This window comes from Phodopus roborovskii, unplaced genomic scaffold, assembly GCF_943737965.1.
Source record: "Phodopus roborovskii unplaced genomic scaffold, PHOROB, whole genome shotgun sequence".
NCBI lineage: Eukaryota > Metazoa > Chordata > Mammalia > Rodentia > Cricetidae > Phodopus > Phodopus roborovskii.
Window position 1 is genome coordinate 7,853,548 of NW_026126541.1, and position 27,277 is coordinate 7,880,824.

Here is a 27,277-nt window from a genome sequence, read left to right on the forward strand (position 1 = left end):
ATCACTGAGCGTGGCTTATAGAGCATCACTCCGCTCTTCCCCTTCATGTTCAGATGACATTCCCTGTAGGAACCTGTCTGTCCTGAAAGGATTATCACATCCCCAAATCAGATAAGAGGAACTGGGGATAGTCTATGATTTTTTTGGGGGTGGGTGGGTGGGAGTGGGCACAATTTGAGTTACAATGGTTTCATGAATTTATTGTTTCTAAGACCCATCTGATCTGCATTCAGATGCTACAACAGTTTGCCTCCCTCTTTCCACTAAGTAGGCTAGCAGTTTGGATGAGGCCACATCAAGGACCCCTTACCTAGAACCTGTTTTGTGTGTGGGAGCTAAGAACATCCGAATGCCAGAGTGTACACTGTAATTTTCATCACAAGGCAATGCACTTGACCTCTGAAAACCTCAGTCTTTGAAAACAGTAAAATGAGCACAAATAGCTTCTTGGTTCACTGGGTTGTGGTGGGCTACACAGATAGCAATCAGTCTGTGCAGAGTGTCTACACAGAGGTCTACAGACCCAAACCACAGTTAACCCTTCCTGCTCTCACTCTCAGGCAATTACTCTCAGAGTCTTCTTCCTGGGATTTCCCCAAAGAACCGCAAGACCATGGTGGCGGCTTTTCTGTCTCGCAATCAGGAATTCAAGTCTAGTTCAGGGAATGCCCATGCTTCTTTTTAAAGTCTAAAGCCAGTGGCACAAACTCTCAGCCAGCTCCTTCCTCCTTGGCGATATGACTATGAATTGCTGGCTGCCTTTTGGTTTCATTTAGAACTCCTACTGGTACCTCCGGTTTTCTCCCTCGCTGTTCTTTTGGGTGTGGGCAGGAGCCAGGCACTTTGTTTACAGTCTGTCTTTTTGGCTCCATGCACTTGAGGAAATGAAGAGACATGCTGTACCACGTACATTCTTTCCTGGCTTGCCTAGGTGCTCACTCAACGTGAACTGGAACTTTCAGTACCAGAAGACAGTGGAACCTGTTTGACATAGGAGTATTAGGACTCGGGGGCACTGATCAGTTTTAAAATATGTGGCCAATTTCATTTAGTTTCAGGTGCTGTTATAAGCACTAGGGACATAACAATGAACAAGAGAGCCACTGTCCCTGCTTCGGATTAGTGTGCAATCTGGGGACATTCATTTCTGAAAAAAAAACAACAACAACAAAAACAAAACAACAACAACAAAAAAACCATGTGAGAATTTACTCAATGCCAGCGATTGCTCATTTTTAAACACCCCGCCCCCAAATCAACATTGCTGTGGTGGCTATGGCAAGTGTGTAGTGTAGAAAGGGGCAGAATATACTTTAAGAGATAAAGTCATGTGAAAAATGGTAAAAGCTGTGGGGAAAATAGCAGGCTCTGAAACCTACAGCTTTTAGTGGTTTCACTGAAGAGGATACTGGAAGGGGCTGTGAGTGTCCTCAACCTTTTTAAAGATCCTGAAGGCCAGCAGTGAGCTAGGTGTGAGCCTGGATTTCATCCTGAATGAAATGGGGACTGTCTTAGTCTCTTGTTGCTGCGATAAGCTATTCTGGCAAAGGAATTTGAGGGGGAAGAGTTTACTTGACTTACAGTTCCAGATTGTAGTTCATCATGCAGGAAGTCATAGTGGACAGAAGAGAGGACTGGAGTCATTACATCCATAGTCAAGAGCAGAGAGCTCATTTTCACCAATTTTTATTGTCCAGGATCCTCTGCCTAGGGTTAAGATGGGTCTTCCCATGTTAACACACTCAAGATAATCCTCACAGACAAGACCAGGATGTTTCCCCCAGGTAATCTCAGAGTGTGATAAATTGACTACAGCAAACACCACAGGGAACCTCGGGGTAGGATTGATTATTCTGGCTTGTGTGCAGGTGTCACACAGATAGGTGACAGAGATGATAAAAAGTGGGTGGGTTAGGGATCTATTTTGAAGCCAGAAGCAAGCGGATTTTGGGCAGATGGGACATAGACTGGGGAAAAGGCAGACATCACTTTAAGATTTTTGCCCTTAAAACATGGAATAGTCCCTATTTGGAGAACATTGTGTGTGTGTGTGTGTGTGTGTGTGTGTGTGTGTGTGTGTGTGTGGTTAGGAGCTAGATTTGGCCACGTTAACATTGAAGGGCTCAGCTAGTTACCTAACTGAAAGTGAGCAGGTTTTGAAGTTGTTTGAAAAAAAAAAATCATTTGGGTGACATCTCTAAAGTCTCAGCAAGTTATATCCCGACCCTGTGTCTCCAGGACCCTAAAATAAGCTGGCCACGACCCACTCGTCTAAACTGACCCTAAGGCTGGAACCTTCCCGGGAAGCCCAGCAGCCTCGCTAGCCGGCAGCAGGGCGCCCTCTTCCTAACTGTCTGCACAGGGCACCGTGCTCCCCCGGCAACAGCAGCCTGCAGGGGCCCGGGATTCGCAGACCCGGCCACGCCCCCTCCAGCGAACGGGCGGAGCCGCCGCCTGGGCGGGGCCCTGCGTGAGCACGCCACAGAGGGGGGCGTGGCCTGCCCCGGTGCGCGCGCCCGCCCGCCCTGCCGCCGGCGATCAGCTGGTCTGCGCTCCCCTGACGTGGGCTGGGGCACGTCACCGCCGAATGGCAGCCTCCAGAAAGCCACCGCGAGTAAGGTGAGGGGGCTGAGCCGGCCGGCTGGCCAGGCCGGCCGGCGTCCGGGCGCGCGAGCGAGCTGCACACCCGGGAGGGTAGGGGAGAGAGGGCGAGCAGCGGCCGCGGGCGGCCGTCGGGGCATGGCCAGGACTGGCCGCAGCCTTCCGAGCTGGAGCCGGGGGTCGATTCGTGCAGCCCGGCAGGACTCAGCTCGCTTCCGGCGGGGCGGCGGGCACCTCCGGGCGGCCGGAGCCCGTCCCGGGACCGGAGTGCCGGAGGAGCTGCCTCGCCCGGCCGGGGCGAGCCGCGATCTTCACCTACCCCGAGCCGGAGGGAAGGCCCTGCTGCTGTTGCAGGAAGTTGGTCCCTCTTGAATCCACCCCGGGTACCCAGAGGTGGTTGTGTCCCTGCCCTCACCCTTCCACCCCCCGCGGCAACCTGAAGTTACAACCCAGCCCGTTCCGATGTCTGCATTTTTACCCCTCGATCCAACCCCTCCGCAGAGTCAGGCAGCCGTGCGGCCGGCCCTCCCCACACAAATGGTCTCTGGGGCAGTGTCAGGAAATAGACGGGCACAGCCTTCCGGAAAATCCCACCAGGAACCTGCTCTTGGACACAGGAAGTGCAGGGATATTTCGCAGCCTCGTGTTGAACATGTTTTAGTTTTTTTTCTCCTCTCAAGCCAGGCACACTTAGCTATTACAAGTGGGAAATGTAAGTACACAAAGGCCAGCATTACAACTGTGGCAATCCACAGTGGTTTTACTCATCCTCTAAGACCACTTGAGGCTCGAGGCAACTCATGAGAAACCGCAGCCCGACTTATTTGTGGAATTCTGACCATATTATGCTTGAGTTTTGCGAGTGGACACATCTCAGCCCTACCTTGACCGGATCTGGTCTTGTGGCAGCATGTTAAATGCGACCACAAATTAACATGTGCACCATGGAGGGGTGTGGGTCACTGTCCACGTGGATACACCCTACCTGTAAGTTTTCTGCCGGAAGTCAGGCTAGGCAAGTGGGTAATGATGTGATGCCGGAGGCTGAGAGGAGGCATTGAGGACCAAACCATAGGCATTGCTGGATCCGAAGAGCGAGCGACAGTGTGTGTGTGTGTGTGTGTGTGTGTGTGTGTGTGTGTGTGTGTGTGTGTGTGTGGTCGTCTTTGAACACTGGTTGGCCGTCTAAGAGAGGAAGGCCTTTTGCTCCAGGCTGCTTTCCTGAAGTGGTAGAATTCCAGCGCCATCCAGGGAACAAACTTTCAGAACAAACTTTAAGAAGGTAAACTGGACTGGTAGAAGGGGTAAAATGGAGCTGAGGTGATGTTAGTGGCGTTACAGGCAGAAGAGCCAATACTGGCCTCACACTTGTCCAAACCTTTGTCCTTCTGGCCCCAGTTTGCTCAGCTCTTGCTTGGGCAGACTTTTCCTTATTGTAGGTGATGAGACTCCGAGGCTGACAGTCACACAGAAACCGTCTTGGATCTTATTCTCACCGGGCTCACTGGATTTTAAATGTTATCTGGACTAGTCATCATGACCAGAGGAGTGTACTAATCAAGCCTGCATCCATGGTGTGGCACACTAGTGATGGACACTCATTCTAAACCTTGGGCTGAAATGGAGAATGTGGTCCTCAAGTCCAGAGGGTGGGCTCTGTGTGGTGGATGACAGTGTGGGCTCAGTTTCCATCCTAAGAGCTTGTCCTGTTTGTTTCATTTCACTGGGTATAATTGAGCATTTGGTTCCCATTTGACCTCCGCTCTGGCACTAGAGCTGTGTGATTCTTATCACAGACTGGGAAGGGAGTTTGGATGAATACCTAGAACTCTCGGGATTTCTTTTTAGGAAGAGGGAGAGAGGGAGACAAACGTATGGTTTTAAGTAGTTCTGGTCATAACCACAGTCTACAAAGGTGGAGCAGGGAGTACTCTGGTCTGTTTCCCACTTATGTGCCTCCTGGCTCCTCATGATCTGGAGAAGGTCGAGGCTTCAGAAGCTCTCGGAAGGGGTAGAACACTGGGGGGGGGGGGGAGGATGGGGAGACATTGATAGGCCTGGACTCTGATTCTGTATTTGTTGACCAATAGTGGGGTGATTTTAATAATCACAGAGTTGTATACTTGTCGTTGATGTTTAGGACATTTTTATCCCCAAATAAGTTTTTGTACATTTCCTAAAAAAAAAAGTGTATATGTGTGTGTGCCTACGAGTTTTATGTGCACCACATGAAGGCAGAAGCCCTTTGGAGGCCAGCAGAGGGCATCCCATCCCTGGAACTGACTAGTTAGATTCCGATCCCTGGAACTTACAGGTTATGAGGGGGCATCTGATCCCTGGAACTAAAATAAGACAGTAGGCTGCCACGTGGGTGCTGAGAAGCCAATCCAGGCCCCCTGCAGAGAGCAGCAAGTGCTCTTGACCACCGAGCCATCTCTTCAGGTCCTTTCCCCCTACCCTGGCTCCCACTCTATTCATGTCCCCATCAGGACTCACTTTTCATTCCCCTAACTTTCCATTCCTTTCAGGCCTTGTCAACTAAAAGTTTACCTTGTCTCTAGGTTGCCCATCCTGGCCATTCATATAAATAGAATCATACACTGTGTTTTTACCTTAGCATAATTTTATCTTTTTACTTTTTCTTTGTTCAATGCTGGGGTTGAATCCAGTGTCTTATGCATATTGCATGTTGAACAAGTGCTCTACCCCTGAGCCACACCTATAACCCTGTGAACTAGTTTTTGTGAAGCTGTGTCTTCAGTTTTATTGAGTACATGCCTACCAGTGGAACTGCATGAGTAGGATAGCCCTATCTATCTATCTATCTATCTATCTATCTATCTATCTATCTATCATCTATCTATCATCTATCTATCTATCATCTATCTATCTATATTTATTTGAGATAGAGTTTTTCTATATAGCTCTGCCTATCCTGGAACTCACTCTAGTTCAGGCTGGTCTTGAACTCACAGAGATCCACCTGCCTCTGCCTCCCAAGTGTTGGGATGAAAAGTGTGCACTACCACTGTCTGGGTCATATTTTATTTTTAAAGGAACTGTTGAATTGTTTCCAAAGCCACAACATCCATTCACATGTCCACTATCGGTGCCTGAAGGTTCCCGCTTGCTACATCTACATCTATACTTGTTACTGTCTGGTTTTGGTTCTTTTTGTTTTTTTAGTTTTTAGTGGCCTGTGCCTTTAATCCCAGCACTCAAGATGTACAGTACAGACAGGTGGATCCTGTGAGTTTCAGATCAGCCTGGTCTACATAGTGATTTCAGGCCAGTCAGCTACCTGAAACCCTGTCTCAGACAAACAAATTCTATATATTTAGTGTGTGTGTGTGTGCATGTGTGCACATGTGCCTGAGTGTATGTATGTGTGGGAGCCAGCAGAGAACAAAAGAGAATGTTGAACCCTCTGGAGCTGGAGTTATAGGCAGGTGTGAGCCACTGTGTGGGTGCTGGGACTGAACCTGGGTTCTCTGCAAGAGCAGTCAGTGCTCTTGACTGCTGAGTCATCTCCAGCCCCTGATCACCCTGGGAGAGGAGTGATATCCTTGTGGTCCCTTTTCCTCTTTCTCCAGTGCCACTTGCTTTTCCTTGAGCTCCAGCTCCACCATCATTGCTGTTCTGGGACTTAAGGCGATGAATGATGGTGAACATCGTTTGTCTCCCTCTCCCTCTTTTTTTTTTTGAGGGTAGAATTGCTCACTTCTGGACTCAAATTCATGGCAGTCCCCTTCCTCGGCCTCCTGGGTGTTGGGATTGTACGTGTGAGCCACCACATTCAGTAGTGTTGAACATCTTACATACCTTTGACCATTTGAGGACCGTTTTCAAATATATGGTTATCTTGTTATTGGTGAGTCAAGTAATTGGGACACTTTTGGCTAATCTCTGTCCCTGTTTTAGGATCTGCTTCTCAGCTTTTGCATAGAGGCCAGCTGAAATTTTGATAGAGACTTTCAATCTTATAATAACATCTTTCTCTTTTTGAGACAGGGACTCTGTGGTAACCCTGGCTGTCCTGGAACTTGCTGTGTAGACAAGGCTGACCTCTAACTCACAGAGATCGACTGGGCCCTGCCTCTGAGTGTACCATCATACCCAGCGTGTATGAACTTAATGATAAGTAAGTCTTCAAACCCATGAATCTGTATATTCAGGTTTTATTTAACTCATGTCGCTAATCTTTTGCATAATTTACAGTATACATTTTTACACTTCATTTGCTAAGTGCATTAAGTATTTTATTATTTTTGATGCTATTGAACATGGCTTTTTCTTTATTTTTGATATTGAGAGCAAGGGCATGGAAGTATAATTAATTTCTACATGCTGCCTTTGGTGAGTTCAGTTACTTTAGCTTTTTGTGAATTCTTTAGGGTTTTGTCTACTCAAAGCAGTGGCATTACAAATGGGACTTTACTTGTTTTCCGATCTGGATACATTGGTTTCTTTTTCTTGCCAGGGATAGAACCACAAATACAGTGTAGAGTCGTAATCTCTGCCTCGCTTCTTCCCTATCATAGGGCAAGCATTCAGTTTTCACACATCTTGTAGTTCTAGATGTTAGGTTGGGAAATTGAAAAGAACAGTAAACTTCGTTTGTCTGCATGTGTGCGCACATATGGAGGTGGGAAGACAACCTGCGGGAAGTCATGTCTGCCCTCCACTATGTGGGCCCTGGACATAAAACTCAGGTGATTCAGCTTTGCTGGAGGCTCCCTGGCCTGCGGAGCCATCTTGTTTTTAGCTCAAGGGATTTCTTTCTAGTTTACTGAGTGCATTTATCATCACTGGGCATTGCATTTGTCAAGTGATTTTTTTCCCGTGTCTTGAGATGTTGATTTTGCTTTTTATTCTGTTGATCTGGTGTCTTACATTAAGTTTCCTGTGTTGACCAACCTTGTGTCCCTGGGGTAAACCTGTGCTGGCTCTTTCCTGTGTTTTGTTGAGGTCACACGCTCTTAACATGAGATCCCTGGCATGTCTTTCTTTGGACAACAAATTCAAGGCCTCATTCTGTCCTGTAGCCTTGAAGAGGCTTCATAGCCATTGCATTTGTTGTTCTCCTTTTCTGGAATGTTCTTCTCTAGAATTGGCTAGCTTCATCACTTTTTTAAAGAACATTCTTTGCTAAAATGACAGGTGTTATCAGAACAACCTCTGCCAGCTGTCTTACACAGACAGACAGACAGCCTTCCCCCCACTTCCCGGGCACTTTCTCCCTTGCCCTCCCTGCCTTTCCTCGTTCTGTAGAACAGTGTCTGTCCCCCCCCCCCCCCCCCCCGTCTCTCCTGCCCTACGTCACAAGTCAGATGTCTCATCCAATGCAGGGTGCCGGAAGGTTCTCAGCCAATACCCAAGTGAACATGATGGAGAATTTTCAGGTGCCACAGATTCAGGGTACTTAAAGCTTGCCTGGGATGCTGGTGAACTTAGCCTGGGAAGGTATCAGATCCAGACAGAGGCCTTTGTGCCTGAGATCCAGGGCCCTATAGAGGGTTTGCCTAAGAAGTTGATGTGAACGTTGGCAAACTGTGATAGCAATGCTTGTATGAACCAGGACATAGTTTTTCATAGATAGTTTCTGGTTAAAATATGTTTACATACCCATCCCTCTTTTTTTTTGAGATAGGTGTTCACTTTGTAGCCCAGGATGGGCTCAGAATTTCCCCTCCTGCTTCAGCCTCTTAAGGAGAGCTGGGATCGTAGGTCTGTACCTCGAGCCTGGCTGAAGATAAACTTCAACTCCTTGAGACAGGTTCTCATGTATCCCTGGCTGATCTTGAACTACGCAGTGTGGGGTAACTTTGAACTCCTAGTTCTGAGCATGTCCTCCCGTGCCTGGTTTGTGCACTGCTGGGGATCAAGTCCATGGTTTCCTGAGTGCTGGGCAAGGGTTCTACCGACTGAGCTGCATCCCCAGCCCATGAAGATAAGCTCTCGATGAGCCACCAGCGTGGAGGAAGGAGTACAACACCCAACACACACACACACACACACACACACACACACACCGAGAGATACACACACACAAACACACACACACACCCCGAGAGATACACACACACACACACCCCGAGAGATACACACACACACACACACACACCCGAGAGATTCACACACACACACACACACCCGAGAGATTCACACACACACACACACCCGAGAGATTCACACACACACACACACACACACACCCCGAGAGATTCACATACACACACACACACCCGAGAGATTCACACACACACACACACACCCCGAGAGATCCACATACACACACACACACCCGAGAGACACACACACACACACACACACACACACACACACCCCGAGAGATACACACACACACATACATACACACACACCCCCCCCCCCGAGATATACACACACACACCCCCGAGAGATACACACACACACACACACACACACACACACCCTGAGACACACACACACACCCCGAGATATACACACACACCCCCGGGAGATACACACACACACCCGAGACACACACACACACACGCACGCACACACACACACACACACCGAGAGATACACACACACACACACACACCCCGAGAGATACACACACACACACCCGACACACACACACACACACACACACACCCCGAGAGATACACACACACACACCCGACACACACACACACACACACACACACACACACGCACACACGCACACACACACACCCCCCCGAGAGATCCTCTTCAAGGTGGAAAGTGCCGTAAGTGCCTAAAATGATCAAGTTGCTAGCAGGAGGAACTGAAACCAGAGTGAAAGAACAGGACACCAGAAAAAAGTGAGATGGAGCGAGGTAGAACCTTGCACACATGAAAACTCTAGTCACTGAGAACATAGTAGCAAGATAAATCTTAGTCCAGTGTGGGATTAGATGTAATTGAGGGAAATTCATGAGTTGGCAGTGAGCCGAGGAGGTGTGGCTGCTGTGGACATGTTTGCCAATGGTCCCCTATGTGCCCCATGGGGAAGTGCTCCCTGCTCTGGGGTGCGCAGTGCAGGGTGGTTCATCTGAAACCGGTGTGCCATCACTGATACCAGAGTCAGAGTTCTGACTCACACGGGAAGACTGCTCAGCCAAGCGGACGCCGCTTTTGACTGAGCCTTGCCACGTTTCCTGGGGCCAAAGTCTGCAGCATTCTGCTCTTTCTCTTTAAGGGCGCATCACCAGGATTTTCAGCTGAGACATTTAAGGATAATTGAACCTAACGAGGTGACACCCTCAGGGGACAAGAGTGTGGAAAGAGGTAACGACAATTTCGCTTATAAATTAGATGGAATAGCACAAGAGTTCCTGTCCCACCCTCTGCCCGGGAAGAGAGGCTGAGGGATTTGTAATTAAGTGTGGCTAAGATGAGGGTCTGGAAATTAAAAGTCCATGGTGTCCTCTGGCTTTCTGTCAGATCAGTTACTGTTTTTATATTTTTACCACTTAAATTTATTGTACTATATATGTTATTGTGTATATATGTAGGGGTATATATGTCATGGCACATGTATGGAGGCCAAGGGACAACTAGTGGGAATTGATTTTCTCCTTCCACCATGTGGGTCCTGGGACCGAAACTTAAGTCAGGCTTGGTGGCAAGCACTCACCCGTTGGGCCATATGGGGATGGATGGTGATGGTGGTGGGTGGAGGAGATTGTTACTGAAATGTCTTCTCGTTCTTCTAGTATCAACCTTTATCTTTAATACAATCCCTTTTGATTATCTTAGAAGTTAGCTTTCACCCTTTTGTCAGATTCTGAAATGAGAAAATATATTACTGTGCATTATAAATTGAGTATGCAATTAGGAATTTTTTTTGGGGGGGTGGATTTCCAAGACTAACCTTACTTCTTATCTTAGAATTTGTTAGTTATTCATCCGGTGGTGCTAGGAAGCTGATTTCCGACAAGGACTGTATGGCTGTGTTCCTGTCCTAGGGCAGCCACAGCAAACTGAGGCCTCCCTAGCAGCATTGCAGGGTGCCCTCCATCCTGAAGCGGCTGTGGGAATACTAATGGTATTGTGTGCAACTTTCCATCTAAAAATAGATGATCCAGCTCATCTGATTGAGCTACGTTAGGAAGAAGAGAGGAAAGAAGTAGGAAAAAAGAGGAAGGAGGGCGTAAAAGACTCAACTAATCCCGTTTGGAGTTGGAAGAAAACTTGAGCCGTGAGACGGAAGTTAAGTTCCCGGGAGCTAAGGCAGTAGATGCCAGCTGGAGATCTGATCACACTGCTCATAGGCTCACGTAATCCTCAGTTGAGTCCCCTAGCAATGTGTGTAATGGAGCATGAACTAGAGAATTGCCTAGACCTTGGCTTCTGGCTCTTGGTGGCTCAGCTGACTCGGGCAATTCCTCAACTCCTAACCCCTGTACCTTTAAGTGGGAACACTGAAATCTTCCTTGGAAGAGTCATAGTGAGACTCAGTCCCTGACATATGCAGAGCGCTCGCTGCTGTCCCAGTCATGTAGGCGGAGACAGCAGTGTAGTCTGGGATGCATGGTCTGGGATGCTGAGCTTGGAGATAGCAGCCCCCTGTTCGTACAGCAAGTGGGTGGGAACCGCAGCTGGAGCTGCAGGAGCGGATGGACTCACATGTTTCCTGAGTTCCTCCTGGTGGTGCTTCCACACTGCTCATGTTTAGTGCTAGCTGCCACCGAGGGAAATGAGCTGTGCCTTCAGTGTGAGCGGGGACAAGCTTTTGTGATAAAGGCTTCAGGTCTAAACTTACTTCATATGCAGGAGGCTTCTCAGCGAGTCATTCTCTTTAAGGCATGATTTAAAAATACCTGGCTGTGGGGGCTGGTGTCACATCATGGGCCGGCCTGTTGCCCTCGGCTTTCCGCTTCCCTGCACGCTGCTCAGCTCTTGGCAGCTGCTAACATTTCTAAAAAAAATAAAAGGATGTGTAGTGAGATGTTATAATAGGGCATCTTCTAAGTTCCTAGCTTTTCATTTCACTGCTATGCACCTTTTTCTGAAAAGATCATAGACACAGCACCGTGATATTCAGCCATCTAAATGTGCATAGTTATGCACGGATACAGAAATGACATGGTGTCTGCTTTGGGGGAAAAGCAGGGTACATACCTGTTACCCTACTTAGCCCATTGCATTTCTCCTTATTTTATTCTGTTTCAGACCCTAATAATTGCAGATACTCATGATGCTTCTCCTAGAACAACTTGTTTTCGTCAGAACTACCCTTCGAGGCTTACCAGCCATCACTGTCACGTCCTCCTGCTTCCCCTTAGTGGCTGGGATGCACACTGGTGCTAGGTACCCTCAGCGTCCCCTCTTCAGCCATCAGTCGCTTTCATAGCCTGGTCAGCCTTCTTTCCTCAGTGGTAGTCCCTGGCTGAGCTCTTTCTGCTTGACGCCTGCCATTGCCTGATGTTGTGGTCTCTACGTTTATTGCTGCCGACACTACCCCTTACCAAAGCCGTTGGTTGTCCCTTTGGGAGTTTTTTTCCCATCGCGCTCAAGGATACAGGTGACAGAGGTGTCTACATTTGACCCGAGGCAACAGCCAGTGCGATGAGAAGGCAGGGAAGGAGGGGAAATGGAGAGTCGTGATGGGAGCAGAGGACACGGTGGGTGGAGGAAACTCACTCTTGTAATACATCGGTGATGCTTATGGTTCTGGAATGGCCTGATATACCAACCAGAGAGAGGCATGGCAGTGATGGGGGCCAGGCTGTGGAGGAGAGGAGACTGCGTGGAGAGTAGGAAGCCGAGGATGGCGATGACCACACCCCCTTGGTCTTGCTCCTTTCAGTTCACAGCTGAGCTGCTGACCACTGCTGCTGTGTTAAGTCTGTCCGTGAGGTTAGTAACTGCCAGTGTGGGTGCATCTGTCGCTGTGCTGTATACTCCCAGCTGGTGCCACTAAAATCCGCACCTTGCAATATGCCCAAATTAGCCAAATTCTGTAAGAAAACGAATGACCGATCTTAAAAGAAAGTACGGTGAACTCTGTCAGATATTTGCTTTTTAAGATTTCGTATGCCCAGGCTGCACTCGACACCAGTTAAGTCAGAAGTTCCCCGGGTGGTTCTGATGTGCAGCCAAGGGTAAGCCGGCGCTCCAGAAGCAGTCTTTATTTTGGCCTGGTGTGAAGATGTTACCACAGGCCAGGGTGGTGCCTGCCTGTAGTCCCAGCTGTTAGGAAGCTGCAGTAGGCGGGGCTCTTGAGTAAGAGGGCTAGACTCACATAGGTAACAGAGTGAGACGCCCCCTCCCCTGACCACAGTGCGATGGGGTTTAATTAGAAGTATATTAAATCTGTTCTGAAACTCAGAAAAGTGTCACAGACATGATTTCAGGCATTCTTCTGAATCCACATGGGGTTTAGTTTGGATCCCATAGGAGAGTTTTGATTTTTCAGGAAGTGGAGCAGTGCTGGGTATTGAACCCAGTACTTCATGGTGCTAGACAAGTATTTAATACTGAGCTATACTCTTGTTTCTGAGACAAATCCATTAGCAGTCCAGATACTTCTTGTGTGTGTATGTGTGTGGCACTGGGGATAGAATCTAGAGCCTAGTGCATACTAGGTAAGTACCGCACCACTGGGCTGTGTCCCCTCCCTGAACTGTAACCCCCCCACCCCCAGCTATCCACAGCCTTCTTTCTTTTTCTTTGAAGCAGTATATCCTATCACTAATTTGCCCAGACAAGCCAGGGACTTGTGGCCCCTTTGCCTTATTCTCCTTTACAGGTCTGGGCCTCCGGTCTTGGCTTCAGACCAGATCACCTGATCTCCCTTTCTCTGAGACATGAGCTGGTATAGGCTAAGTAGACGAGGGAACAGGAAAGGAAGCCCTGTGAAGCCAGTTTCCAGCAGCAGCTGTAATGTGAGAGATATGGACGTGATCTCCAGGAGTTCTTCCTTTGAGTAACTCCGCTCTGAGTTGTAAGTGCAGCTGTCGAGGATGTCCTTGTGCAGATGATGAACTGGTCAGTTTTCAGCTGGTCACGCAGCTGGTGCGAGGTGTGTTGTAGGGAAGTGATATCACCATAAGAACTGGAGTGTAAGAACCCAGGGTACTGGTGGTGAGGAAGGAAAAAGAAGTTAAGAGCCGTGTAAGCTGCAGCAACCATGTCTGCCCTTGAAAAGCCCCTGACGTAGCTGCCTCGCTGGAACCCCATTATGCATAACCGTGCATCAGGTTGGTTTTGATGGATGTTTCATTATTGCAAAATCCCAAACACTAACAATGTCTAATCCTGGCAAGGATGTGGAGCAACAGGATCTCTGGTTCATTGCTGGTGAAGCATGGCCAGGCCACTTTGGAAAGCAGTTTGAAAGTTATTTACATTCTAATAAATGCTTGTCATGTAATTGAGCTCTCACATTCCTTGGGATTTACCCAGATAAATTGAAATAGTATATCCACATAATTGATTGCACATGATTGATTGTTTATGGCAGCTTCATTCAGTTTTCCAAACCTGGAAGCAACCTAGATGTCTTTCAACAGAATGAGTAAATCAGCTGCAGTACAGCTGGCTACTAGAATAGCATTCAAAACTAAAAAGAGTTGAGATAGCACACCCTTAAGAGATACGGGATACTCTTCATCTTGCTAAGTGAGAGAGGCCAATCTGAAAAGGTTACCTACTATAGGATTCTGGCTAACTAATCTGAGAAAGTCTCAACTCTGCAGGTAGTGAGAAGATCAGAGATTGTCAGGGCCTGGGGGAGAGTGAGGGATGGGTAGGTTGAACACGGATGAATTTGGGGGTCAGTGAAAATACTGTATATGCCGACATGGTAGTACTCGCCCCCAATCCCAGCCCTCGGGAAACTGAGGGAGGAGAATTGTGAACATGAGCCAGCCTGAGTTACATAGTAAGTTCTAGATCATCCAGGGATAGAGAGAGGCTGTCTCAGAAGCCAAGGCTGGTGCTCTGGTTTACTTGTCTGTTGCTGGGAAAACATCGCAACCAAACACAACTTGAGGAAAAAAGGATTTATTTCAGTTTACACTTCCAGATCACAATTAATCATCCAGGGAAACCAGGGCACTTAAGCAGAAACCATCAAGTACACTCAGGCTTTCTATCTTGCTCTTTCCAGCTCTTGCTCAGCCAGCGTTCTCTCTCTCTCTTTTCCTCTGTCTCTCTCCTTTCCTCTCTCTCTCTCCTTTCCTCTCTCTCTCTCTCCTTTCCTCTCTCTCTCTCCTTTCCTCTCTCTCTCTCCTTTCCTCTCTCTCTCTCTCTCCCCCTTCCTCTCTCTCTCTCTCTCTCTCTCTCTCTCTCTCTCTCTAGCAAATAATTTAGAAATTAAAAGAAATATTTTTGAGCTGGGTATGTAGTTCCCAGTACTCAGAGGACTGAGCAGAATTATGAGTTCGAGGCCATTCCAGCATACTTAGTCCCTGTCTTCAACAACCATAGCAGCAGCCAACAACTCCAAAAACAAAACAAAACAAAACAAAAACAAACCAAAAAAACCCAAATCCCTTATCATTCCACTCTGACTTCTAGCACTCTAGGCATGTTTTATGCTAGTAATCCGTGGGCTGAGGACTGACTGTGTACTTGAGCACAACCCTGCTGGCCTTTTGTGACATCATTGGTTAGGTTGCTATGGGATCGCGGCTAAGGCGTATCTATTGGATGAAGTCAGTATCTGTTGAGTAAGGGTCTTTTTGAAGAACCCACTAAGCAGGGACTGGAGAGATGGTTTGACAGTTAACAGCTCAGGCTGCCCTTTCAGAGGACCCAGATTTGATTCTCACCACCTGCGTGGACACTCAAAGCTGGCTGTAAATCCCATTCCAGGGCATCTGCCACCACCTTCTGACTTCCAAGGGCACCGGAATGCATATGGCACACATACGTATATGTGGGCAACACGGTCATGTACATGGATAAATCATAAAAAGTGGACTATTTACACTCACATAGTTCTTAGTGATTTTTACCCCACTCTCTCATTGTTACCCCCTACTTTCATATCTTTTATGGGTTGTGTGATCTGCTCAGTTAATGAGTTGCTTGCACAAGTATGCGTGAGTTATTGAAGTATAGGCAACTATCAGTGGCTACATCACTGAAGAAAATTACAGCCCCCTCCTAGAAACCAGCTGGCATGGAGATGGGTGGGGCCTTATCTGCCGACAGGCCCAGGCCTGTGCAGGTCTTGCGTAGATAACCACAGGGGCAGTGAGTTAGTGAGAGTAAAGGTACTCAGATGTAAAACATTTTTCCATCCTCTGGCTCTTGGATGCTCTAGGTTCCCTCTCCTGTGATGATCCCTGAGCTGTGGAGAGGGTGACACAGATGTCCCATTTAGAGCTGAGCACTTATCACCACTGCTCTTGGCACTTTGGCATCACTCTGAGCAAGCCATGAGGAGCACTCCAGTAAGCAGCAGCCTCCATGGCCTCTGCATCAGCTCCTGCCTGCAGGTTCCTGCCTGCCTGAGTGCCTGCCCTGACTTCCTTCAGTGATGAACAGTGAGGTAGCAGTGTAAGCCAAATAAACCTCTACCCCACAGGTTGCTTTTGGTCATGGTGGTTTGTCACAATAGAAACACCAAACTTACAAAGTAAACACTCTTAGCACATGGGTGATGTCCTTCTGGAAACTTCTTTGTGCATGTATATATTTTAAAATCCAATTTTAAAGTAGAATAATCTTCACATGCCCTTTCAAAATATGTTTTTAACTACCCACCAGGCCTAGACATCATTCTAGTATACATTCCACACATCTATGGAATATTTTCCTAGGTCTTTATAATTTTTCCTGGCTGCTTAGTGTTCTGTGCATTATAGTTTATCTAGCTGATAATTCTTGTTTCTTCCACAGCTGTAAACAAAGGTTGACACCTATATATTTATATACCTGTTTAGTCATCTCCTCAGAATAATGTTCTAGAAATGCAGCATAATCGGGAAGTGAGTCTTAGGGGCAGACTTTTTCTTACCATGGCTATTGGAAGTGTTTAATAACTATACACATAAGTGTCTGGCTGCTTCAGTCTTGGTCTGATGGTAGTGAAGTCAGTTTGAAGATGGAGGATGATGGGGTGTGGGAGGATGGGATGTGGGAGGTACTCTCTTTTAGCTTGCTTTGAACTACTAGTCAGTTCAATTACAGGGGCCAGGCTGGTTTTGGAATAAACTCTCCTGTTTTTGCAGACCACAGGATGGCTCCAAAGGTGACATCAGAGCTGCTTCGGCAGCTGCGACAAGCAATGAGGAATGCTGAGTACGTGGCAGAACCAATCCAGGCTTATATCATCCCGTCTGGAGATGCTCACCAGGTACCAAGTGCAGATGGCTGAATAGGCTCCATCACCCACCTCGCCTTTTAGTCTTCCGCCAGCTCTAACATGTTTATAGAATTGTAGCTGTGAGCCCATACGTGTATGTGTCTTCTGGGCCTGTCGTAGGAGCGGCACCTGCTAAGTCTCACTGTACTTCTGCAGCATTGACTCTGGCTTCCTTGTTCTCAGTGAATTTAGCTTTTTCATTAAATTGTGAAGACATCAGTGGGCAGGTTAAGGGCATTAAGTTCTGCATCTTTACATTGCTGATGTCTTCTGTCCCATTGCTTCTGCCATGCTATGATCCCCTGAGAATTGTCTCTTTTGCCTGTCTGTGCCTATGCAGATGGCCCTACCCGTCTGGCAATGCTACAAAATAGGTAGTAAGCCGCCATGGAGCTCCATCTTAGTGGCAATGAATGGACTCTAGGGCTAATTTGATGTAGACAAGCCAGAAGGTGTGAGGCTCCACCCTGTGACATGTTAGTAAAGGGCCACAAAGGTGGAAGGTTGGTCTCCGAGGTTCTAGTTTAGTGAGAGAAGAAACATCTTACAAAGTGCTTTGTTCCCCACTGAGGCACAAACTATGTTTGTCTTTCCCATTCTTTGCTTTTGTGTAATGCACCACCTCAGCGGTTAGTAAATAGGAGAATTGTTTTCTACCTTCAGAATCAGCTGGTGGTGGAGGCGCACACCTTTATCTCAGCACTCGAGGCAGAGGCAGGTGGATCTCTAAGTTCAAGGTCAGCCTGGCCTATAGAGTGAGTCCAGGACAGCCAGGGCTACTCAGAGAAACCCTGTCTTTGAAAAACCAAAAAGAAAAAGATTCGGTTTAGTAGCGGGGTTAAGATGTCTGTGTATGGGCAGGAGGTACGGCTCGGCGGTTACGGCTCAGCAGTTAAGAACAGTAGCTGCTCTCCCAGCACACTAAGTTTGAGGCTTAGCATCCGTGCCAGGTGGCTCATCAGTGCCTTTGACTCCAGCTCTAGGTTATTTGATACCTGCACTCGCCTCTGCAGGCACCTTCATGTATGTATGTGTGATCACCCACAGGCATACATACACACACTAAGACAGATGTACACGTGTGTCTCTTGTAAGGCAGAGTGTGGTAACTACTGTGAAGAAAGCTTGACCAGGCTGTGGAAGGGGGGGGGGGCGGGAGAGGATGGTCACGTGTGTGTGTGTGTGTGTGTGTGTGTGTGAGAGAGAGAGAGAGAGAGAGAGGGAGAGAACTCAGCAGTCGAACTACAGGTGGAAAGGTAGATACAGTGTGGGCTGTGGAATGGGGGAGGAGAAGGCAAGGGGTTCCAGGTAGGAGGGTTAAGAGGAACGAAACCAGGGAGGCGGACAGCTTCTTAGATAGTGTGGCAGTTTCCCTGCCGAAGTCCCAAAAGCATCGGTGTGTAAAGGCAGGGTGGAGGCTTCCTCCATCGCAAGTAGCAGAACCTGCTTGGAGACACCGTGGGTGATAAGGATGCCATGTGAGAGTTAGAGCAGTGGTTCTTAACCCGGGAGTTGCCACCCTTGGCTCTGCATCCTTTTTTTTTTTCCCTGGGCTAACAGGCGGGTTACAGAGCAGGGAGTATAAACTGCCAGGCTTTCATTTCCTTATCTCTCACTTTCAAGATACTAGCCTTTGCTACAACCTTCATTCCAGGTCCAGAGTCCCAAGAGAGAATGCGATTGCGGGAAACCCTTCCTCCGGCTCTTGTGCCCCTCCCCCAACATCACGTGGAACAAATAAGTGATTAGGGTCTACCACTCGGGAGCTCCAGTGAAGGTGTGGCTGCAAGCTCAGATCCATCCTCTGTGTGTGGTGTATAGAGGAGCTCTCTGCGCGTGTTCTGAGCTGTTTGTGTCTTGTCAGATGTCCCACAAATCATTTTTTGTGATCTAAGTAAACAGTGAAGTGAGCTGTGGTGAAAACATCACACAGACCCTCCCAGCATAATCGCTTAGAATGTGCAGTACTGTAATGTTAGCAACATGCACACATAGGTGCACAGCAGATTTCTAGAATTTTCCCCTTGCAAAGCGGATGAAAGCTCTGCCTGCGGAAGGGCCCCTCCTCTGTTTCCCTCCGCTCTCTCTGCTCCTGTAACCCACCCTTGTACTTTGGGTTCTAGGAGTCTGACTGCTTCAGGTGCTCATGTGACCAGAGTCACGTGTGTGCCATTTGTGACCAGATTGCAGACCTAAGTGTCCTCAGGCTCCACGGCATGTGACAGGAGCTGGCGGGTGATGAGGGCTTCCCCTCTCCCTCTTGCTCACCCCTCTCGTTCCCTGTTCCGTTTGCTCCCCCTCCCTCATCTCTTCCTGACATGTCTACTTTATTTGTGACCCTTAACCTCCAAGAGTGGCCCAGTGAGGAACGAACTGAGCCTCAGGGCACCTCCAGTTATAAAAGTGAAAGGCCTGGCTCAGGCTATGTGTGCAGCTGTCTGTCTGTCTGTCTGTCTGGGTTTGTTTCTTCGAGAGCACTCTTGAAGCTAAGCCAGCCCAAGTTTCCCTTGCTGTCCTCAGCCCTTGGTGCTGGCCATGAGCCTTTTCCCTTTATGACAAAGCTGGTTTTCCTGCCAGCCATTGAATCCTAGATGCTTCTGCCTCTGATATTAGATGTGGCCTAACATGCCCTTTGGGAGTGATGGTAAAGGCTGGCCAAGGACAGGCTGGTGCTGGTTTCTCTGCCCTTCAGCTTTTACTGGAATATTATTGTTGAAGGCTTTCCTTCAGGAAGGAGGCTGAGGCGCAAACCCCAGGAAAATGCGTCATTTAGTGACATCCTGAAAATAATAAATCAGGCTTTCACCGCGCTAGTCACTAATTGAGGAAGTTGTTGTCTAGAGTTCATAAACTTATATACTTATATTCCTTTTTTTAAATTGAGATCAAGTGGTTGTGGTTGTGAGCTGCCCAATGTGGATGCTGGGAATTGAACTCTCTTTTGCAAGGAGCAGCAATCGTTTTTAGCTGCTGAGCTGTCTGTCTAGTCCCTGGCTTGAACCCTTGATTTTCAGTCCTCTTGCACTGCTTAGCCTCTGGACTGCTGGGTGGCAGGTGCAGACCACACCCAGCTGTATTCCTGACTCCTGTTGACCTTCCAACCCCCCACCCACCATTGTTTTTTCATCTTTTTTTTTTTGTTGTTGTTGTAGCTCAGCTGCCTGTCGTGAATTTGTAGAAGAGGAGGCTGAGCTTTGTTTGCCATTTCTGCCTGCCTGCTCAGGGGCTGACACTGGACTAATGCAGATGCAGGTGGCTCCCAGGTGGGCCCGAGGGACTATCTGTTCAAGGCTTGGATGTCCCGTTTGCCACTTAACCAATCACTTAGTTGTTAGAGTTCAGTCTCAGCTTGCTTGCAGAAAGGGGGCAGTGACGTGAGTCACAGGACTGCTGTCAGCTTAAAGCAGGCCTGCCCCTTAGATTTCACTGTGTGAGCTGCTTCTGTTATCACCATTGTAGATGCCAATAAGAGTAAAAAAAAAAATAGACAAGCCACGGTTATAGATGTGAACACAAATATAAAATCCCACGTCATAGGGAAGGGTTTAGCCAGCACTGTCCAGGAGAATCTTTTGAGGCATGTATAATTTTAAAAATTTAGCCATACTATAAGGTAGCAAAATATTAATAACTTATTTACTCCAGTGTAGCAGAAAAATTTATTTTAATATATCAGTATAAGGAGTATAGATTACTTTTTATAGGAACTATTCAAACATGGCAGTTTATATTTATGAAACACCTCAGTTTGAATTTATGGTTTTGAGTATTTGGTCTGCACTTACCTTTCATTAAATTTGTAGTTGACAAAGTAGACTCTCATACCCAAGTTGTTCTAAGCATACCTAGAGGCTTTCTAAAAATCGAATCTTGAATATCTGCTTTAAAATTACATTACAGTTTGCTGGGTAGTGGGGCCTTTAATTCCAGTGCTCGGCAGTTGGATCCCTGTGAGTTTAAGGCCATCCTGGTCTACAGAGTGAGTTTCAGGACAGCCAGGACCTGTCTTGTGAAAAAAAAAAATTACATTGCAATTGATTAAAGTGAGATAGAATTAAATAGTGAACATTTTCAGTCTACTTTTTTTTTTTTTAACTGTTTAGTAGCCCCATGTGTCCAGAAGCTGCTGTCATTCAGCATCAGCTGGTGTTAGTATGGGTTGCATTCCTAGGTGAGAGATCTTTAAGACAGTAGGATTAAGGAAGTCTTCCTTGATGAAGTACATTTAATTGGGTTGTGGGCAGTTAGAATTTGGTTCGAGGAGAGAGGTAGAGAGGGAGAGAGAGAGAGGGTGAGACAGACGGACAGACAGACATCCATGAAAAACACACTGTAGGCACAGTCAGGTCAGGGCCACCTGTCAGTCATTTATTCCTGTTTGTAACCTTGACTCCCATAGTCACAAGGTGGTTTTTTTTTTTTTTTTTTTTTTTTTTTTGAGACTCTTATAGCCCAGGCTAGTCTCAAACTTGGTGTTGTAGTGGAGGGTAACTTTGAACTCCTGATTCTCCAGCCTGCAAGGATTATAGGGTGCCACCATGTCTGGCTGAGTTGAGGGTTTTATTAGCAGGAACTCAGTAAGGATCTTGGAATAACAACAACAAAAAAGTAATATGACTAGTAGGGCATTCCTGAGTTTGGATTGGAGGAGGAAGACACAGTCGGGGAAACCTGTTGATAGGCCAAGATGGAAGCCCAGATCCTGGGTGAAGAGACTTTGTTCTCGTCTTAGAGAGCAAAGATTGGGAGGAGAAGCATCAGGGCATGCTTCAGGTGTGAGCCATGCAGGCTGGCAGCTCAGAGTCTGCAAGTGAGGGGTCCACGGTGATTAAGACGCAACTGCAGGCAGAACCGGTTCCTCGCTTTGGTCCCTGTCAGAGGCACTGTCCCATTGGGACGACTCCACTAAGTGGGGCTCTGGGTCCTTGCCAGGACGTTGAGAACAGGGAGGAAGGGTTGCGTTGTGTGTGACTTGTTCATCGGTCTCCTCGGCAATAGAGGCTCTGTTCTCCGGGACTCTTGATCCTAATTGTTTCATTGCAGCCTGATTCAAGGTTGGTGGAATTCCTCCTCGGGGTGGAGAAGGGAGACGTGAAGGGCAATCTTGAATTCTGTCCTTTGTGTACTTTCCAAAATACAAATACACCCACACACTGTTCCCTATTAGAGATGAAACAGATGAACCCCAAATGCGTGATTATGCAAGGATTTGGCACTTTGGTGGCCGGCCTCTCTGCCCTCTGTCGATTTAATGGGTTCTTTCTCTTTACTCCAGAACAAGGCCCAGGGAACTTTGACAGTGGTAGACCGGATGCTTTCGTGTACTGTCTCAGGCAGACACTGGGATTCCCAGGCATCCCAGCACAGTCACTGGATGGGTCCAGGACTTGCTTTCAGAAACCCTCATTCTTTATCATTCTCATCCGAAAGGCCCCGAGTTCTGCTCCTTTTCCTGGCTTAGTCAAAGGGTCACATTTTGTCAGGGTGACTCTTCCAGTGTGTAGTGGTTTTCCTGGAAGACACGAATCAGACTTTCCTAAACTGAATTTTTTCCGTGCCTCCTGAAGCCAGCCTCCTGCTTTGTTTTGTTCCTTAAACTTAATCCCAGGGCAGGGTAGTGATTTTCCCCACTAGTTTATTAGAGCCAGTGCCTGTGGTGGTTAATGTGTTGTGGGGCTTGAGGGGCCTGGTGTGTGACGTCTTACTAAGTCTCTGTCGTTGGTGAGGGACTTGACCTGGGCTCTGCATCTCTGGTGCTGCCGCCGTTCTAGCTAGCAGACGGAGAGGGTGTGGAGAGAACACACTTGTATTCAGCTCTTGGCCCAGCCGCCCCTCCCTATCCCATGACTACCTCAGGGAGGAGGAAGGTGTGCCTCCAGTGTGGCCTCTGATAACTCTAGTACTCCTTGTCTTGTCATTCAGGCATTCGTTGTCTTTGCCCTGTTCTTGTACATGTGGCCATGTGACAGCTTTTCTTAAAACGCAGCACTGGCGACCCGTCTTCAGCCTCAGTGCTTCTCTAGAACTTGTGGCATAGAGTCCGAGCCTTTCAGAGTGATGTCTGGGGCTGTGACCATGTCTTCATATTGTTCCCAGAATTCCCTGCTGCTGCCTCTGTGGAGCTCTGACCCTGTCTCCAAGACTGTTCCCAGAATTCTCTGTTCTGTCTCTGTGGGGCCCTGACCCTGTCTCCAGACTGTTCCCAGAATTCTGCTGCTGCCTTGGTCGTCAGGCCTGTTGGCTGGAAGCCTCAGACCTTTCTTCTGGCCTTCTCTAGCTTTCCTGTCTGGATTGTCCTGTCCCTCCTCCTCACCTCTGCATGGTGGCCCAGGTTAAACCTCTTGAGTGTGGCCTGCTGGATTTAAGGCAGATCTAAGCATCCTTGGACTGTGTGTGTTTGATCTCCTCTCTGGGCTTTAGTTCATGTGTCTTGAGATGCCTGTCTCCTGTGGCTGGCCAGATTGCCATCTCTGAGAAGCCTGATTAGGTTCCCTGAGTCTGGCAAGTGCTGCCCCTTGTTAGTCCCGAGTACCAGCTCGTACTATGCCAACCCTGTAGTGTGGACATCATCTCCCCATTTCACAGGTGAGCAAGTTGAGCCCAAGGTTTGCCCAGCTAGTAAGCTGAGTTCCAGGCTTGGTCATCAGCTTGAGTTGTTGATTGTGAGGTTATTGAAGGTTGAGGATGCGGGGCATGCTTTGTTTTCCTAGTTTCTTTTGAGTTTATAATCCATTTGTGCTGTATGTATTACACACAGTTCAGATCTCCCCTCTACCATTTGTCATGGTGGTCCCTTGAGTGGAAGGGTGTAATTGACTTCTGAGTTTCAGTTTTGCTTTTCCTTCTGTGGTTTCTTCTGGAACTGCTGTGGTATTAGTATTGGAAGCAATTAATGCAGTCATTGGCAACAAATAGGAATTGAGCCAGATACCTCAGCCACTGTGTTTTGTCACAGCATCTAAGATGCACAGATGTGGGAGACCTGTGGGCTGGAGTTGGTAGGGAAGCGGTGTGCTAGAGGGTTTGGAGCTGGAGTCTGAGAGGTGACTAGGTTCTCTATGTAGTTTGTGGCTGTGCTTTGTTTTTGTTAAGTTAGATGCTAACATCTAAAACGTGGAGGCTTCTCATGAACACACGCGTTTCTAGCTTTCCCAAATACTGAAGGCTGGCATCCTGTGGCCTGCAGCCCAGCATGGAGGCAGTCAGAGGAGGAACAGCTGCCCCTTGCCCTGCCTGCCTGCTGGCCTCCTGCCTTGCTCTAAGCACTTGAGTTTGAAGCCTCAGCTATGAGAAATCCCGTCAGCCCTTTTTGTTTCCTGTCACTGCTGCGACAAGTCAAACAGCAGATGTACTCCCTCACAGCTCTTGGGGTCTCCAGATCTGGGGTGGACCAGCCGGGCTGTGTTACTTCTGGAGGCTTCTGGGAGGATCCACTTCCTTGGTTTTTAGCTTCTCTGGTGACCTTTGTTTCCTGGCTCACAGCCTCTCCCTCCAGTTTTGTAGAGGTGGGTGGGGTTCCCAGAGCAGAGGAAAAAAGGCCCTTCATTTATTCTGTACATGTTGACTGGGGACCCTTTGTGTGGCACCTGCTCTGTGCACAGGGACAGGCAGGACAAGTCTGATCTTGAGGGACGCTCTGGGGGAGGCGTGAAGGGCCAGTGCAGCATAAGTGCAAAATGTGCCCTGAGAAGAAGCTGCTTCTGTGCAGGGTGTCCAAAGTGACTGGGGCTGGGTTGTGTGGTAGTTTGGTGACTGGGGCTGGGTTGTGTGGTAGTTTGGTGACTGGGGCTGGGTTGTGTGGTACTTTGGTGGCTGGGGCTGGGTTGTGTGGTAGTTTGGTGACTGGGGCTGGGTTGTGTGGTACTTTGGTGACTGGGGCTGGGTTGTGTGGTAGTTTGGTGACTGGGGCTGGGTTGTGTGGTAGTTTGGTGACTGGGGGCTGGGTTGTGTGGTAGTTTGACTGGGGCTGGGTTGTGTGGTACTTTGGTGACTGGGGGCTGGGTTGTGTGGTAGTTTGACTGGGGCTGGGTTGTGTGGTAGTTTGGTGACTGGGGCTGGGTTGTGTGGTAGTTTGGTGACTGGGGGCTGGGTTGTGTGGTAGTTTGGTGACTGGGGGCTGGGTTGTGTGGTAGTTTGACTGGGGCTGGGTTGTGTGGTAGTTTGACTGGGGCTGGGTTGTGTGGTACTTTGGTGACTGGGGGCTGGGTTGTGTGGTACTTTGGTGACTGGGGCTGGGTTGTGTGGTAGTTTGGTGACTGGGGCTGGGTTGTGTGGTAGTTTGGTGACTGGGGCTGGGTTGTGTGGTAGTTTGGTGACTGGGGCTGGGTTGTGTGGTAGTTTGACTGGGGCTGGGTTGTGTGGTACTTTGGTGACTGGGGCTGGGTTGTGTGGTAGTTCAGGCAGTCTCCCCATGGAGATGACATTCAAGAGTAAAGGACTATGGGAAGGCACTTGTTGGAGTGGGTTTGGGGAGCCCAGGGGACAGCAGGGCTTGGTCAGGTGGTAGATAACCTGGGGACTGGGCTACGATTTGCATTTGATCTTAAGCATGACAGGCAGTCATTAGAGAGTTGGAAGAAAAGTGGTAAGAAGATGTGTTGATATTAAAAATGTATGCGTGCTTGAAGTATGGGTTTTGGGGCAATGCTAGGTGGAAATGATGAGGTGTGGGCCTGAGTCCTCTTATGAGAAATGCAGAGAAGTGGGAAATTCTGGAAGAAAAGGCAGCAGTGACGTCTGCTTCTTTGCATCTCCCCTCTGCCTGCTCTGGGAAGAATGTCCCTGGGCTTTGCCAGCTTCGTGAGTCGGGAAGAGCACAGGCCAGGACTCTGCTTGTCTGGCTTCTTTGGTCTTCAGTGTGAGCTAATGCCTCTGCCAGCCCTGCTGGCCGTGTCCTTCCGGCTTGTTGACCACTTAGGTCATGTCTGGTGCCTGCCCCAGGCCTTGTGTGGGTCCCAGGCTAGACATGTTCATCTGCTGGAGAAATCTGTCCCCTGCCTGTCTGGTGGGGGCTGGAGGGAACCTGTAGTCTCCTGCCCACCCCTTCTGCCCCCAGGCTTGCCCACGGAGCAATGGGGCCGCGTGGGAGAGAGACGTGTCTCTGAGAGAGATCTGGAGTCAATAACATTGTCAGGGCAGGAGGGCCACATCCAGGGAGCTGTGTTGCCAGTTGAGCGCATCCTTGCTGACAGGATGTCTTATTTCTGTCAGCCTTGTTGCCATGGTTCCTCACGTGCTTTCTCCGGAAGATGGGTCAGCAGTCTCTTCTGTGTGCAGGCATGGTTCTAGGCTTCTGTTGAGGCTAACCCGTTTTCCCGTCTGTCCTTCCCAGCAGGCATAGGAGAGATGTTGCTTTTACCCTTTCCAGCTCCTCTTTCCCCTTAACATTTTTAAAAATTCATTTGAGACAGGTTTTTTTTTTTAATTAAAATTTTTTTTTTTTTTTTTTTTTTTTTTTTTTAAATCAAGATACCCCAGCTGTCCTTGGACTTGCTCTGTAGTTCAGGCAGGTCTTGAACTTACTATCTTCCTGCCTTGCGCGCGCCCCCCCCCCCCCCCAGCTGATGAAGGCCTGTGCTGCTAGGCCTGGTGCTTCCTTGCCTTTCTTTTAAAAGTCTTTTACCCAGCAGCCACTAGGTTAACAAATAAGGGTTGTGCCATCCATAAAGGGCTGGTGGCCATGTCTTCCTGTCTCTGTAGGCCCAGTGAATTATCTTTGTTTTGTTTGCTGTGTGCTCTTTTGGGTTTGGTGTTGGGTGAACTGCAGAGCTTGGGCCTGGGCTGGGGGCCAGGTGTGGTCTGCAGCTCTTACTTAAGGTATCACGGCAGGTGAGCATCTCCCTGGCGCTCCGTTCCCAGATGATGGTTGTAGCAGCTTTGGTAAGAGGGTAGATGGCCAGGAGTGGAGCATGGGTAATTTCCCCCTTAATTGCACTGACTGTCTCCAAATGCCCTGCCTGGGCTCTGGCCAGAAGCCCCGTTCTCTACCCTGAGTTCCTTCCCTCCCTCTACGGCCATTCGTGTAACTCTGACTGCTTCTCTGCTCACAGTTCCCCTGCCTCAGCCTCTTCAGTGCTGACGATGCAAGAATGTGCTACCGTGCCTAATGCTGTTTACCTTTCGAGTCCTTTGGCATGGGAAAACCAGCTGATCCCGGAAGGAGGCTCAGTTTTGGACACTAGCCGAGCTGGCCTTGGATCTCGGTCCACTCACTAGCAGCCCGACAGAGGGCAAGCTACTCACAGATTTTCTTTTTGAACTTTACTGTATTACTTAATTGTCTTGCTGCAAAAAATATCGGGCAAAAGTAACTTACAAGGCTTGAAGATACACTCTGTCTTGGAA

General features: G+C 48.4%; 1 protein-coding gene across 2 annotated transcripts in view; it reads left to right on the forward strand.

The window, feature by feature from the left end:
- Positions 1 to 2,522: 2,522 nt before the first annotated feature.
- Positions 2,523 to 27,277, forward strand: part of Xpnpep1 (X-prolyl aminopeptidase 1) — a 50,454-nt gene continuing 25,699 nt past the window's right edge. Inside the window, exons 1-3 of one of the 2 annotated variants that reach the window (XM_051199611.1) lie at positions 2,553 to 2,619; positions 9,812 to 9,900; positions 16,800 to 16,924. In XM_051199611.1, the coding sequence (XP_051055568.1) occupies positions 2,588 to 2,619; positions 9,812 to 9,900; positions 16,800 to 16,924 (246 nt within the window). In that variant the 5' untranslated portion in view covers positions 2,553 to 2,587. Of the gene's footprint in view, positions 2,620 to 9,811; positions 9,901 to 16,799; positions 16,925 to 27,277 lie in introns of both variants that reach the window. The other variant, XM_051199612.1, reaches the window with a different exon arrangement.